The sequence below is a fragment of the Mauremys reevesii genome, linkage group 8 (genome assembly GCF_016161935.1).
Source record: "Mauremys reevesii isolate NIE-2019 linkage group 8, ASM1616193v1, whole genome shotgun sequence".
NCBI lineage: Eukaryota > Metazoa > Chordata > Testudines > Geoemydidae > Mauremys > Mauremys reevesii.
The window spans coordinates 38096059-38112469 of NC_052630.1; the positions used below are offsets into that span (position 1 = coordinate 38096059).

The following is a 16411-nucleotide window of genomic DNA, read 5'->3' on the forward strand; positions in this document are numbered from 1 at the left end:
CCTGATGGGGCTCGGGCCTGCCAACGGGGCTGTGGCCTCCCTGGGGCCCCAGATTGACTAACTAAAGGGGGTCCTGTTTGTACCAGCAAGACCTGTTTTGGACTGTGTTTCTGTCATCTAAATAAACCTCTGTTTTACTGGCTGGCTGAGAGTCACATCTGACTGCGAAGTGGGGTGCAGGTCCTGGTGGGTTCCCCAGGACCCCACCTGGGCGGACTCGCTGTGGGAAGCGCACAGAGGGGCACGTGCTGAATGGTCCTAGGAGAGACCCAGGAGGTGAAGACGTGTGAGCTTCTTGCCCTGAAGACAGTCTGCTCCAAGGGAGAGGAGGCTCCCCAAAGTCCTGACTGGCTTTGTGGTGAGCAGTTCCAGAGCATCGCCTGGGGACTCCGTGACACCGGCACGCGAAACCTTAAATTAGAGTGAATAAATGAAGACTCGGCACACCACTTCTGAAAGGTTGCCGACCCCGATATATAATATGCTAAATACTCTAAAGGGGGCACAGGAGAAAGAGCTATAGGCCTAGTTTGACTTCTATATTTGGGGGAGCAGCTCCAGTCAGGCCAACATCCCTTGCCACTCCAAACTACACCCATGGAAACAACCCCTAAAGCCGAGAGCCCAGGGAACTGCTCCTGAGGAAGAAGGAGCTGCCAGGGATAGAGGCACGCTCCAGAGTGAGATCACGTCTCACCTCATGTCACATACCCCTGGACAGATGTGCCCGCTCCAGCCTGCACGCAGTGGAGCAGAGATCTGGGCAGGAAAGGGGACAGCACCCAGCAAAGGGCCAGGCTGAGGCTGGAGCTCCCTCCCCTGTCCAGTAACCAGCCTGGGAAGCCCAGGCGCAGGGTCAGTCCCTAAGGAGCGACCAGCCCTTCCTGCCACCCTTCTGCAGGGGCCAGCACCCCAGAGCCACCGCACTGACTGTCCCCTCCTATAATGGAGTGAATGGGGAGCCTGCCCCCACTAACTCCACTTCCGCTTCCCCACACCACCACCACAATCGGCCCCATGCTCCCGGGGGCCAGAGCTCGCTTGAGTCTTTGCAGTTCCCCAAGTGTTGTTAGGGACACCCTCAACACCAGCTTAGCTCTGCCCTCAGCTGCTGGGGTGTGGGGGCTGGGCACTGGGCTCCTTCCCCTGAGCCCCGCGGCAGAACAGCCTTTAATTGAACCGGTGGGGGAAGGGGCCTAGGAGCCATTTGGGCTCCTTTATGGAGCCGGGGGGAGGGGGAGGAGGGCAAGTGATTCACATTATAATCTCTGGCCGTGTCTGCCCCATTTCACCTGGGTGCCTCTCTGGTGGATGAGGGCACTGGTGTGGTTTGACACCAGCGGGTAAATGAGTCACCGAGCTGGCTTGGAACACTTGGTTTTGAGGTTGCTCTCTTTGCACCATGTCTTTCAGCCGCCCAAGGAACACAGGGAAAAGGGTTTTTTTGGTAAAGCTCCATCAGCTGACAGAGCTTGTGGTGCCCACACCCAGACAGGCAGCACAGGGCATGGCAGCCTAGGATCTAACAGGGTAAACACCAGTAGCTGCCCCCCTAGCCCAGCCCAGCTCTGCCTGCCTTCATTGCTGGCCTAAGGAAGCACTCAAGGGCACAACCCCATTTCCCCTCCTTGGCTCTTTACAGCTGGATTTTTGCAGCAGAGCAAACTCAAACCCAGGCCAGCAACGAGTGAGACCCCCGTGGAGGCAGGTCAAGGTGCTGGCTCCTCCTGTGCTGGCGCCTGGCACTGCAGGGAGTGGTGCTCATAGCTTTGCTCTCTGGAAACCACCTTTTCAGAATGCAAAAATGGGACACGTGCAGGAGCCCCACTCCACTCCATGGCCCTGCCCCCCCTGCTATTTCTCTTGCCCCGAGGCCCTGCCTCCTGGCTAGACCGGAAGCCTGAACCAGGCCGTGCTAAGGAGGGGCCCTGGACCCTCCACCTGTCCTGGGCAAGGGACCGGGGTGCCTGAGAGCAGCCCCCAACCTGTATCCCCGCTACCCCAGGTGCACCGCCCAGGGCAGGTGGAGGATCCTGGGGACTCCACAGTGGCCCAGGTTCCCTGGGTGGCTCTTCCCATGGCCTGGCTCTGGCTTCCAGCCTGGCTAGGGGGCAGGGTTTGGGGAGGAGAGGAGGAGCAGGGGGCAGGGCATCATGGTGATGTGGGGTTAAGGCTCACCTCAGGCCCACCCATTGGGAAGAGGCTGGTGCTCCCCCTGAGCCTTGGGCTGGCATGGAGTGGTGCCCCAGGGAATATGGACAAATGCCTGGAACCAGGACTTGAACTCTGCATTTTAGGACTGTCCAGCCCAATTTGGGATGGGGGGGTCACTTGGTTCCTGGCACCTCCTCCGTGGGGGCAGCCCAGCCTTAGCTCTGAGCAGCTGCAACAAGTAGGCTTGACAGCGCTCCAGGATTGGCCTGGAGTATCCAGAAATTAAAGATGAATCTTTAATTAAAGATTATGTCATGTGAAGAAACCTCCAGGACTACATCTCACTGAAACTGGCAACCCTAGCAACAACTGTGCCCTACCCGCCTAGCGACCCTGGGCCAGGGGGGGAGCCTCTGCAAATAAGGTCCCCTGTCTAGTGGAGATGGCCACGACTCCCTCAGGCCGTGCGCGAGGTGAGCTCGAACCTGAACTGCCCACAGCAGGCGCTCTGGGGACAGGTGCCCTGGAGGAGGCTCTGCTTTCTCTGCCACATGCCCACTGGGGCTCCCACCTTGTGGCTGCTAGTTCTGGCCCAGCCATCACTGCAGCCAGCCTGGGGCATTCCCTGCCACTGGCTGCCGTGGGCTGTGGCTCAGGCCCCAGGGGGCAGCTGGCTGACGGGGCTGCTGCGTGGCCCTGGGTGGCCTGACCCATGTGCTACGGAGCTGACCTCACCAGGCTCACCCCTCTGGCTGTGCCCTTGGCAGTTCCGCATGCCACCTGGTGACAGCACAGAACATTTCCTTTGGATGCCAGTTCTGCCTTGGCTCTGGAGCCACCTAGCACTGGGGTGAATGAATCTGACATAAGTTCCATCTGCCTCCTTTTTCCAAGAGAGAAGCTAGTGCAAAGATCAGCTGGGGCCATGGCTCCTGACCAGAGCCCTGCCTGTAGAGGGGTGTGACAAACTGGAGCTGGCTGGGGATGAGGAGTGAAGTGCAGACGTGGGGGTCTGGCTCACTGCCCCCCAGAATGGACCCGTCCGAGGGGTCCGGTTCGCTGTACCAAGCTCTGTTCTAGACCGTGTTCCTGTCATCTAATAAACCTCTGTTTTACTGGCTGGCTGAGAGTCACGTCTGACTGCAAAGTGGGGGTGCAGGACCCGGTGGCTTCCCCAGGACCCCGCTGGGGTGGGCTCGCTGTGGGAAGTGCACGGAGGGGCATATGCTGAATGCTCCAAGGAGAGACCCAGGAGGTGAAGCCGTGGGAGCTTCTTGCCCTGAAAAAGTCTGCTCAAGGGAGAGGAGGCTCCCCAAAGTCCTGACTGGCTTTGTGGGGAGCAGTTCCAGAGCATCACCCAGGGACTCCATGACAAGGGGGCAGGGGCAGAGCTGAGATCCAGCCCAGCACCTACGGAAGGCAGTGGCCATACTCCCGCGGAATTCCTTGCGAGCCAGATCGGGCCCACGCTTAGCAGCAGCCGCAGCAGCAGCACAGCCCTATTCCTCGGAATTAATTTGTCATGGGATAAGAGGGAAGATCCTTTCATGGAGTGAGAACTGGTTAAAAGACAGGGAACAGAGGGTAGGAATAAATGCTAAATTCTCAGAATGGAGAGGGGTAACTAGTGGTGTTCCCCAAGGGTCAGTCCGAGAACCAATCCTATTCAACTTATTCTTCACAAAGATCTCACAAAACTGAGTGATTGGGCAACAAAATGGCAAATGAAATTTAATGTGGATAAATGTAAAGTAATGCACACTGGGAAAAATAACCCCAACTATACATACAGTATGATAGGGGCTAATTTAGCTACAACTAATCAGGAAAAAGATCTTGGAGTCATCATGGATAGTTCTCTGAAGACATCCACGCAGTGTGCAGAGGCGGTCAAAAAAGCAAACAGGATGTTAGGAATCATTAAAAAAGGGATAAAGAATAAGACGGAGAATATCTTATTGCCCTTATATAAATACACAGTACACCCACATCTTGAATACTGCGTACAGATGTGGTCTCCTTGTCTCAAAAAAGATATACTGGCATTAGAAAAGGTTCAGAGAAGGGCAACTAAAATGATTAGGGTTTTGGAACAGGTCCCATATGAGGAGAGATTAAAGAGGCTAGGACTTTTCAGCTTGGAAAAGAGGAGACTAAGGGGGGATATTATAGAGGTACATAAAATCATGAGTGATGTGGAGAAAGTGAATAAGGAAAAGTTATTTACTTGTTCCCATAATATAAGAACTAGGGGCCACCAAATGAAATTAATGGGCAGCAGGTTTAAAACAAATAAAAGGAAGTTCTTCTTCACACAGCACACAGTCAACTTGTGGAACTCCTTGCCTGAGGAGGTTGTGAAGACTAGGACTATAACAGCATTTAAAAGAGAACTGGATAAATTCATGGAGGTTAAGTACATTAATGGCTATTAGCCAGGATGAGTAAGGAATGGTGTCCCTAGCCTCTGTTCGTCAGAGGATGGAGATGGATGGCAGGAGAGAGATCACTTGATCATTGCCTGTTAGGTTCACTCCCTCTGGGGCACCTGGCATTGGCCACTGTCAGTAGACAGGATACTGGGCTGGATGGACCTTTTGTCTGACCCAGTACGGCTATTCTTATGTTCTTATGTTCTCTGTACCGGGGGAAGGACAGTGCGGGGGTTAAGATCACATGGGGCCTGGATCCAGTCCAACCCAAGGCCCCTTTCCAGAAGTGCTCCTAATTCCCTGTCCTGCCAGGGCTACTGTCCCTCTGACACCTAGGCCCTGCCCCCATGACAGACTCCAGCATGTTCTGGGGCTGGCTGCTCCTCCTGGGTCCCAACTTTGTGGGTCTATGGGCACCCTGCCAGCCCAGGGCCTGAATCTGTGGGTCCTGCTTTGATCCTCCCCATGCGAAAACACACCAGCAGAGGTAGGTCTGAGTGTGAGCAGCAGGGAATCTAGGTTCCACTGCATGAGCGTGGTTCCTGTTTCCATGGAGTGTTTGGGGTTGAGCTTGCACATTAAAGGGGGCAGTCCAGTGGGACAGTTTACTGGATTAGGTGTGGCAGGAGGGGACCATGGAAAGGAGTGTAGCCCTTGGGCCAGGCTAGACTTTCTAACCCCCCCCCCCCAAAAAAAAAAATTTCAGCGAACCCTAGAGTCTGTGCAGGCTCACCCCAGGTCAGGGGAGCAGATCTGGTGTGAGTCATTGCCCAGGATGCATGAGAACGGGGGTCTGCCCTGCCCCACCCTGCGAGTTGTGTGGGGTGCCCGTGCAGGGTGCTCGGGGGGGGGGGATAGCTGCTCAGCTACCTGCTTCCTCCCTATGGGCACTCTCAGAAAGGCCTAGCCCATTGGGGGTGGAGGGAGCTGAGCTAGGTGGGGACGAGTCCCAGCCACCTGCCCCTTGCTGCTGCCCCCCCCCAACCCCACGGGGCAGAGTTTAGAGCATTTGTGGGCAAACTTTTTTGCTCAAGGGCCACATCTGGTTATGTAAATTGTATGGCGGGCCATGATTGCTCATGGAATTGGGGGTTGGGCTGTGGGAGGGGGTGAGGGCTCTGGCTGGGGGTTTGGACTCTGAGGTGGGGCTGGGGATGAGGGGTTGGCAGTGCAGGAGGGTGCTCTGGGCTGGGACCGAGGAGTTCAGAGCGTGGGAGGGGGATCAGGGTTGGGGCAGAGGGTTGGGGCACTGGAGGGGGTCAGGGATGCAGGCTCTAGGCGTCGCTTATCTAAAGCAGCTCCCAGAAGCAGCGGCATGTCCCCTCTCTGGCTCCTACATGGAGGCACATCCAGGCAGCTCTGCGCACTTCCCCATCTGCAGGCGCCGCCCCTGCAGCCCCCATTGGCAGCAGTTCCCAGCCAATGGAATCTGCAGGGGAATGCACTTGAGACAGAGGCAGTGCATGGAGCCCCCTGACTGCCCCTACGCGTAGGAGTCGGAGATGGGACATGCCACTGCTTCCAGGAGCCGCATGGAGTGAGGCAAGCCCCTGAATCCACTCCCAGTGGGAACTCGAGGGCCACATTAAAACTCCTGGAGGGCTGGATGCAGCCCTCGGGCCGTAGTTTGCCCACCCCTGGTTTAGAGGCTGTTGATCTCTGGACAGCCAGATGTGGTCCAGGAATTTTGCCAGAGCAACCTGCAGTTCCTCCTTTGGCCGCCAGAGGCTGCTGTGCCCTGGTTAGAAGAGGCAGGGCAGAGCTGTAGGGTGGGTAGGAGTCTGGAGGGGAGCAGTTTGGGCAGGGGTCTGGAATGGGGAGTGGAGGAATGAGGGCTGGGGGCAGTAGGGTTGCCAACTTTCTATTTGCAGAAAAACAAACACCCTTGCCCTGCCCCACCCATGCCGCGCCCCTTCTCACTCCATCTCCCCTCCCTCTGTCACTCGCTCTCACCCAGCCTCGTTCACTTGCTCATTTTCACTAGGCTGGGGCAGAGGGTTGGGGTGGGAGGAGGATGAGGGTTCCGGCTGGGGATGAAGGGGTTGGGGTGCAGGAAGGGGTTCAGTGTGTGGGCTCTGGGAGGGAGTTTGGGTGCGGGGGGGGGGCTCGGGGCTGGGAGTTGAGGCACAGGAGGGGGTTTGGGGTGTGGGCTCCAGGAGGCGCTCACCCCAGGCAGCTCCCGGGAAGCAGCAACATTTCCCTTCAGCTCATAGGCATAGTGGCGGCAATTGGGCTCTGCGCGCTGACCCCAGCAGTAGAGAGAGGGCCGGCAGAAGATGGGGGGAGGATAGAGAGGGCCAGGGGCAGACAGGGAGGAGACCAGAGAGGGCTGGGGGCAGGTGGGCAGGGTAAAAGAGAGAGGGCTGGGGGCAGATGGGGGGCGGGAGAAGAGAGAGAGCCAGGGGCAGGCGAGTGGGGGAGAAGAATGAGGGCTGGGGGTAGACAGTGGGAGATGAGAGAGGGCCAGGGGCACATGTGGGGAGAAGAGAGAGGGCTGGGGGCAGATGGGGGAGGGAAGAGAGGGCCGGGGGCAGACGGAAGAGGGGAGGGAGGGCCGGTGGAAGATGATGGGGGAGAAAAGAGAGGGCAGGGGGCAGACATGGAGGAGACCAGAGAGGGCCAGGGGCAGGTGGGCGGGGGAAAAGAGAGAGCCAGGGGTAGATGGGGGGTGGAGAAGAGAGAGGGTCGGGGGCAGAGAAAGGGGAGGGGAGGGAGGGCCAGGGGCAGATGCGGGGAGAAGAGAGAGAGCTGGGGGTACACAGGAGGAGGAGAGGGCCATGGGCAGACAGGAAGGAGCCAAGAGGGACCCAAGGGCAGATGGGGGTGGCATGGGCAGAAGAGGCTGGGGAGAGGTTAGGGGCACAGCTAATACTAATATGATCCAGCTCTCAGCTAGCCCATTATAGCTCTGATCTCAAAGCCCTTAACAGCGAGCTCGGTATCCCCAGCCCCCTCACAGACAGGATCTGTGCCCAGTGATGGGGGGCAGGATTGGGGGTTGGCGAGTTGGGAGGAAGGGGTCGGAGAGTGAGGGCAGTCACAGGGGAGGCAGGGGTTGGGGGAGGAAGAGGAAAGAAGGGGGGTTTGTGGGAGGGCAGAGACCCAGGGGGTGCTGGAACTATGGGTCCTGGGGGAGCTGCCGCACCCCCAGCTCAAAGTGGTTTCCATCATATGCAGGGTTTACAGTTTGGGTCAATGGTTCTCAGCACTCCCACTATACAGATTGTTCTGGCCCCTGCTGAGACCCAGAGGGGAGGTCCCAGTGCTGAGCCCCTGGCGCGAGTGGTGGCACTGGGGCAAGGGTCACCCCCACATCCCACATGGGGTGAGGTTGCTCTGCAGGGCAGAGCCAACCTTGGGGCTGGTGTAGGTCAAGAAAAGGTGATTGCTGGCTCTGCTGTAGGCACTGTGGGTTTGCCAACCACCAGCCCCATTGAGTCCAGCATTCACAACCCCCCACGGAGCCCACATCAGGAGGGGCAGCCTGCCCCATGGCTCACGGGGCAGGGCGGAGGAGGAGTAGGGAGTAGCCTGACCAATTGCTCACAGGAGGGGAGGAGGAGGAGGGTCAGACTGACCCCTTGCTCACAAATGGGAGGGGGAGAAGGGGGCAAACCGACCCATTGCTCACAGGGAGAGGAGGGGTCAGACTCACCTCATTGCTCACAGTAGGGGTGGGGGATGAGGAGGACAGTGACCCATTGCTCACAGGAGGGGGGAGGAAGAAGAGGCAGGTAGCTAATGATGTCCACCAGTTCTCCTTCATTCCCTAGTTTGCCGACACATTCCATGAGCTCTTCTGGGCGGAGAGGCTCCATTTCCCTTGTAGAAGCTGTGTTAGTTTGGTCCCACTGTACCCCTCTGCTTGTTTCACCTGACTGCCTGGTGCTGATGGGCCTGCTAGTCCGCAGTGTCCTGGAGCACCCGCCCAGGGCTGGCATCCTTTCCGAACTTTACGGTGAAGACTGGTGCAAAGGTCCATTCAGCTTCTGGGGGCTGCCCTTCTCCCCTGCTGCACCATCCTCCCATGGCCCAGCCAGTTTGCTGGCCCCCGGCCCAGGGCACACTGAACCCGGGGATTCTTTGCTCTTTCTGTTGGCTCTTTGCCCTCCCAATTTCCACCTGGGCTGTTTCCTGCCATGATCTGTGCCCTCTCTGTTACCCTTGCGCGGGCAGTTTCCATTTCTAGAAAGAGGCATTTGGTTTGGCTAAGCTACAGTTACCCACTTCTTACTTTCCTGCTGGCGTCCCTGTGTAGCATTAGCCAGGCCTCCCGGGACCTCCCTACTGCCTGGAAGGATGTTAGCACCTCCCTTTTCACTCTAGGCCCCTTAGACAAGCTTCCTAAGTGAATGAAATGTCCCTTTCCAAAGTTCACTGTCACCGGGGTAGCTTTTGAAACAATCCCTCTCCTATGTAGGGTGAGCATCTTTCCCAAAGGGAAAACGGGACACTGCGCAGGGCTGGCCTGAGCCACTCTCCTGAGCCCTGCCCCCACCCCACCCCCTGCACATGGGACTGGCCCCGCACAGGGCTCTCGTTGGAGCCCAGCCTGCTCCCTGCATGGGGCTGGCGTCGCTCCTTGCCCAAATCCTGTCTTCCCCGCCTGTGGCTGTTGCCCGAACCCTGCCTCCCCCCACGTGGCTGGTGTTGCTGCTTGCTGGAGTCCTGTTTCCCCTCCCCCAGGCAAGGCTGGTGTCGCCGCTTACCCCTCGCATGTTTCTCTGCCCCCGACTAGGGATGCATGCCCCATTTTCTTTGGCAAAAGTGGGTATTTGTCCCATTTTCTCTTGCCCAGCTTTGCCAAAAAAGTCAGGATGGCCGGAACAAGGCTTAAAAAGGGACCTTTCCCAGCCCAAACGAGATGTATGGTCACCCTACCACTAAGGATACTGAACTGAATTCTAATGAGATCACTGTTGCTTAGTGAATCAATCCTAGTTACTTCTTGAACCGGTTCCTTGCTGTGCCTTAGGATGACGTTGAGCGAAGCCTCTTGCGTGCACTCCAGAACCAGCTGTTCCACAATGCAGCTGGGCAAGGTGTCAAGCCATTGCTTCCCTAACCCTTGTCCTGAAGTGAACTTTGGCCGGTTTACATGCGGGTTGTCGACCCCCACTGTTATTGCTGCTTTCTCCAACCTTGTCTCTGATTTCTCCCAATGGGAAGTGCCCGGTATTCTTCCTCGAGTGGGAACCCTGGTCGTGTGTTGGCATTCGCAGGCCTTGGGAGCACTGTTCGTACCAATGCTCCTGGGGGGCTGCCTCTGCTCGGAGTTCTGATCTCACTGGGTTCACTGGGGCCCCCTCCTCACTTCTACACCCGTGTCTCCCTCCCTGTACAGTTCCGAGCCAGCTGTTACAGCCCCTGCTGCTCTTTGTCCCCTCAGGGCTCAGCAGGGCTACCTGGGCTGGGAGCCTCCCCAGGTCACCTAGTTGGGGTTCCAGCTCCTCACAACAGCAGACAGTCATTTATAGCTTTAATTTCTCATCATGCCTTGGCCCGAAAACCCTCTTCCTCTCCTGGACTGGAGATCTGTGATCTCAGCCTGGCCCTGCTCCACTTCTGTGGGGATTTCTGTCTCAGCCTTTGCTGGATGCAGAGATACCTTTGTATTAGTGACATCCCTGTGTGCCGTGCTGGTGTGAGCTGAGTGCTCCTCAGTGTCAGCCTTTCCTCCAGCTCCTGGGTGACAAAACCCCAGACCACAGTCATTTTCTGTGCCAGGAGCCTCGTTCTCTCTGGCTAAGGTGGAGTCCCTCCCTCCCATACAGGCTCTCCCAACCCCACAGCACCCCCAGTGCCTCATGCATTTAAACACCGCCTCGTTAAACATAATGACCTGCTGCTGCAGACATCTGGGTACTGCTTGTGCACCCCGGGGTGTCGCTCCAAAGGAAGCACACTCATATCCCAATTCCTTTATTGGTTTGGTAGAAATCACAGCAGCAGCAGCAAACACTGGAGGAGGATCTCTGGGAGAAACATTGGTTGGAGCCCAGTGGTTTGGAGAGCAGCCACCCTGCTGGGTCCAGCTCCAGGTCTCAAAGGAAAGACCAGACCAGCCTCCTCTCCCCCCGCATGTGCTCTCAGGCAGGGCCGGCTCTAGACCCCAGTGCACCAAGCGCGCTCTTGGGGCGGCGTCCCGCTGGAGGGCGGCAGGCGGTTCCGGTGGACCTCCCGCAGACGTGCCTGCGGAGGGTCCGCTGGTCCCGCGGCTCCGGTGGAGCATCCGCAGGCGTGCCTGCGGGAGGTCCACCAGAGCCGCGGGACCAGCGGACCCTCCGCAGGCATGTCTGCAGGGGAGCCGCGGGACCGGCGACTGCCAGAGCGCCCCCCGCGGCGTGCCGCCCTGCTTGGGGAGGCGCAAATCCTAGAGCCACCCCTGCTCTCAGGGCCTCAGAATGGAGCTGGGCTGGAGTAGCCCCACTGAGTTCCCAGGGGATGGCCAGATGCCGAGGGTGGGGCTGGAGAGGCACTCCTGAGATGAACAGGTGACACAGGGCTGGGAGCACTGAGGTCTGGGAGGGGCCATCCGCTCTACATGAGCTGCTGAGTGGGAGGATGGGAGCAGAGAGGGGAAACACAGGCTCAAGTCATCCCTGTGCTGCTGCAGAGCCTGGCGCAGGGACAGATGGTGGCGGCTTGGGCCTGCCCTGCTCTGAGCTGCTGGGGCCAGTCCATCCCCCTCAGGGGATATCCAGCTGCCTAGAGCCCCACTACATCCTGCAGCAGCTGAGGAATAGCCAGGGGTAGGAATGCTGTTGCCTACTCCCTGCTCTGCCTCAGCCAACGCCAGCCCCCCGAGAGTGCTCTGAAACACTCCTGCACTGGGGCTCCTTCTTACACAGCCAGCTTTGTATCTCTGGCCAGCGCATCCCCAGGGGGCTGGGTGGCTGCTCAGAGAGCCTTTGCTCAGGCAAAGTAGGAGCATTTCTCCCCAGCAGAGGGCTCTGTGTGCCAGGTGGGTAGGTTGGGGCGGTTCTCTCTCTCCCGAGCAGAGGGCTCTGTGTGCCAGGTGGGTGGGGGCAGTTCTCTCTCTCCCGAGCAGAGGGCTCTGTGTGCCAGGTGGGTGGGTCGGGGCAGTTCTCTCTCTCCCAAGCAGAGGGCTCCGTGTACTGGGAGCAGGATGAAAAGATGCTGAAGGATACATTCACACCAAGAGCACTGGAGACAAATTTGTAACTATGCCCCCAACCCACTGCCAGGGTCCTGTGCGTGCTGAATGCCCCTGAGCATGCGGTGGAGGGGCAGGGGCACGGCCTCTCTCCAGCCCTGCTGGCAGGTGCGGGGTGGCTGCGGGCCCCGTTCAGGCCTCGTCATCACTGATGTGCGTCCTGTCCTCAGCCAGGCCACTCTCGTCGATGTTCTCCAGGGAGTCGGCGTGCTGCAGGGACAGCTCGGCCAGGCTGATGCTGGGCAGCGTGTTCTGCTCTGGGTACACCCAGGGCTTAAAGCCAGGCTCGTGCTTCTGCTTCCACTCCTGGTACTTCAGCCCCGCCTTGTAGATCTTCTTCATGGCCTGGAGGGGCAGAGCAGCCCCAGCCTGTCACCAAGCCCCATTGCCCGTCTGCCCATCCCCCCGGGGCCCAGGGCTGGAGCCTGCCCTGCAGTCTGCTCCCATTGGCTGGAGCTTGCCAGGCCTGGGCAATGCCCTTGGGTGCTTTCCTCCTGATACCCTCTCCAGGCTACCCTGGCATGTTGAGGGTCCCCTAAAGGGGGCCCTGGGGTGGGGGGTGGAGGTGGGAGTGGGAGCCCTCCCCAGCCTGTGGCCTCACAGCCATGCTCACGTGCAGGGTATTGACTTGGCTCCAGCCCCACGCACAAGAGGCAGGATAGGAGCCCCGGGCTGCGTTTGCCATGGAAGCCTCATCCCTGCTGCCATGCTGCTGGCCAGACTGGCATTGTTGTAGCCACTAGTATTAGAGACTCAGCCCCATCCCAGAGCAGGGGAACACCTCTCCCTGCCCCTGCCGCACACACAGCCGGGAAGGAGACGGGCCATCACACTGGAGGGCGAGGAGAGGAGACCCTGAGTGCCCCAGGGGAGAGGGGAAACCTCCCTGCAGCAGCCAAGGAGACAGGAATGCCCCTCCCAGCATCACCCATGGGGCACAGCATTCCCAACCTCCTTCCCAGAAACCAGGAGGGAGGGCCAGGAGGGCTGGTGCCATGGCACCCCAAGGCTGGGTGTGGGGTGACCTGGGGGTGCCCCAGCAGGAGAAATGTTCTGCCTTGAGTTCCTGCTGTTGGTGTGTCAGGCTAGCTCAGCCCCATGCTCCGAGCATGTCCTGGCACGTAGTGCACACAGCACCACAGTCTCTGAACTTCCTCCCTGTGCCCACCCCACCTGGGCTGCTACGGCCACTTAGAGACAACTCAGCTCCATAAGGAGGGGCAAGTCCTGGAGTGAATCAAAGCTCTGGAGGCTCTTAGCTGCAACAAGAGGCCAGAGAGCTTGCACCAGCAGGGTGGGGCGGGGGCGTGTGCACGAGATGGAGTCACAGATGTGCTGTGCCCACAGTGCTGGGAGCTGCGTGAACTCACAGCCACACTTAGATGGTCCGCGTCCCAGGCCTAGGCAGCTGCTCACCACTGACCATGTGTTGCATAGAATGCACCTTGGCAGGCACCACAGGGCAGTGGCTTGGACACTTTGAGGTCTAATTGATCTCCGAGGCTGCAGCACAGTGTCGCTGCATTATATGCATGGGGTGACTGGATCCACCAGGATGGGGAGAGACTTCCCAGAGCGATTCCCCGTTCTCTGCTGCACTGGTGGGATCTGGTGGACACACCCATGCCATTGGTATACTGTGGCTGCACAGGGCTGGCCTAGCTGAACCCAGGGCGTGCGGCTCTAGGATTTGCGCCGCCCCAAGCAGGGCTCCATGCCGTGGGGGGCGCTCTGGCGGTCGCTGGTCCCGCGGCTCCGGTGGCCCTCCCGCAGACGTGCCTGCGGAGGGTCTGCTGGTCCCACGGCTCCGGTGGACCTCCCGCAGGCATGCCTGCGGATGCTCCACTGGAGCTGCGGGACCAGCGGACCCTCCGCAGGCATGTCTGCGGGAGGTCCACTGGAGCCGCCTGCCGCCCTCCCGCGGGACACCACCCCAAGCGCGCGCTTGGCGCGCTGGGGTCTGGAGCTGGCCCTGGTTGAACCTTGTCTCTTCTTGCTTTGCCCAGCTGTATTGTTCTGTCACTGCCCTACTCCTCCCTTGGCCCGCAGGCACATGTGCATAAGGAGACTGTTGTCCCCTTAGTAAAACTCAGTGGGGCTTTTTTGGTTGGCTAGCTCCCAGTACTAAAAGTAAGGGGAAGGGTCAATAGGAAATCAGGACCAGGAGGGTCCTGTCCTCCAAGTGATCGGGAGCTGCCCTGATCACAGAGTGGGGCCAAGCTAAGGAGAGAGCAAAGGCCCAAGCTGAGCAGGGCAGCAGAGCTGAGCCAGCCAGAGGGGCTAGAAAAGCAGCCCAGGAAGCAGATCAGTGCTGGGAGGAGAACTGCAGCAACCAGAGCCAGAGGGGCCAGAGAAACAGCCCAGGGAGCTGGAGGCAGAGCAGCAACAGTGCTGAGGCAGAGTGGAGCTGGGACTGGAGTAGTCCAGAGCTGGGTGTGGTGAGCAGGTGGGGAGGGCGAGGGGGGACCCTGGGCAGTGGGCCCAGCAAAGGGAGATGTCCCCAGCTAAGACGCCCTGCAGGCTGGACTTGGAGGGGGATTGTAACCCCAACGGGGCAGGGGTGATGCTAGAAAGAAGGGTCCTGCCACCTAGAGCCTGAGGGCGTGTCTGACCCGCAGCATCTCTGCAGCACAGCCAGGGCCTGAGCAGGAGGTCTGGCCTGGGATGTGTGAGCAGCAGACTGTGAGCTGCCCTTACATTGCAGCCATGGCTGGGTTGTGTTATTGCTGCTTGCTGTGTGCTCTACAATATCTGTGAGAGTAAGCAGGAGACGTTTATGGCGGGGTCGAGGCAAATCGCCTGGTTGCTGATTATGCTCAGCGAGATACCAGGGTGGTTAGAAGAGCACAGCAGGGCGCGCTGCGCATCAAAGAAGCTAAATAGGGTACTGACTCAAGCGGAGAGGCAAAACCATTCACTGGGTCCTGTGGGGCAGATTGGAAATGTTAAAGTGGGCAGAAAACAGAAGACAGTCATTCCTCCTCGGAGAGGGAAGATCCTTGATGAACACTGCTGGGTACCAGGAAATACCAATAGATGTCGAGCTCTTGTAGAGCCTACATCTGGGGCAAGCCTACCTAATGGGGTCCAGCCAGCCAATATACCAGGGGTTGGCAACCTTTCAGAAGTGGTGTGCCAAATCTTCATTTAGTCACTCTAATTTAAGGTTTCGCGTGCCAGTAATGCATTTTAACGTTTTTAGAAGGTCTCTTTCTATAAGTCTATAATATATAACTAAACTATTCTTGTATGTAAAGTAAATAAGGTTTTTAAAATGTTTAAGAAGCTTCATTTAAAATTAAATTAAAATGCAGAGCCCCCGGACTGGTGGCCAGGACCCGGGCAGTGTGAGTGCCGCTGAAAATCAGCTCGCGTGCCGCCTTCAGCACCCGTGCCATAGGTTGCCTACCCCTGCAATATACCGACTGATGCCATCAAAGGAAGAGCACCAGTGATTCTTCTAAACTCAAGTTTGAAGGCTGTGGTGTTGCAGCCTCAAAAGAGAACTGCAGAGGTACACTGGCCTGAGGGAGTGGTTCCTCAGGTGAAGGTAACATTTGAAGAGAATGGAAATGAGCTGCGGATGACAAGGAGGGAGAAGGGAGGACGAGTTACCTTTCCTCAAGAAAGATGTGGTGAGAGATTGCCAGTTCCAGTTCAAGCGGCACGCCAAGGGCTGATTCCTGCACAGGTGGCTAACTTAGGGGCACTGCCAGAGAAGCATCAAGAAGTCTTTTCTAAGGATGAGGTGACTAATTTTGATGACTGGGTCAAAGGTGTCCATGACAGGCCAAAGACAGCCAGAGAAGTTGCTCTCAGTACAACTAAAGACACAGCCCAAAGTAGGAAAAGGACTTATGATCGCAAGTCCAGTGGAGCTCTCATCAAACCTGGTGACTGTGTACCAGTTCATAGCCATAGATGCCGGAGGCGTAATAAAATACAGGACAAGTGGGAGTCAAATCCCTGTACTGCGGTCACCCACAACAATCCTGAACTGCCGGTTTACACTAACAAGGAGGTCCTGAGAGAGTGGTATATAGGGACCAGCTAAAATGTTGGACTTTTAGTCTGACCAGGGCTCGAAGGAGGCATAGAGCAGCATGTCCCTACTCTCTAGGAGACTGAAACCAATGGGGCAAACCCAAACCCTGACGAAAATGGCCAGATCCCTCAAATTGACCTGGTGTTACCTGGGGACAGGGGAATAGAAAAATGGGTGTGACGAAGTGGGACTGTTCTTAATGTTTCCTCTGAATACTGTGTGGGTGCCTCAGTTTCCCCTATGCATTTCTTAAGTCTCTAGGTGGTAGGATAAAGGCCAGTGTGAATAAATCACTGACACTCTGTCTCCCTGGCAACAAATGGCCAGGGCCCTTCCCCCCTGCAAGGAAATAGCTAAAGGTGAACAAAGAGCTCAGGTGACCTCCTGGCCTGGGAAAGAGACAAAGGCCAGAGAAGAGGTGCTGGAGGGGTTTTCAGTTTGGGGTTGGCTGGGGACGAGCAGTGAGGGCAGACGTGGGGGTCTGCCTCACTGGGCCCCAGAATGGACCTGGCTGAGGGGTCCCGTTAGCTGTACCTACAAGCTCTGTTTTAGACCTTGTTCCTGTCATCTAATAAACCTCTGTTTTACTGGCTGGCTGAGAGT

The 16411-nt window shown here is 57.8% G+C and overlaps 1 protein-coding gene across 1 annotated transcript in view; it reads right to left on the bottom strand.

Annotated features, from left to right (window-relative positions):
* Positions 1-11392: 11392 nt before the first annotated feature.
* Positions 11393-16411, bottom strand: part of LOC120370729 (START domain-containing protein 10-like) — a 43614-nt gene continuing 38595 nt past the window's right edge. The window contains exon 6 of the mRNA XM_039485836.1: positions 11393-12108. Coding sequence (XP_039341770.1) covers positions 11896-12108 — 213 coding nt within the window. The 3' untranslated portion in view covers positions 11393-11895. The remainder of the gene's footprint in view (positions 12109-16411) is intronic.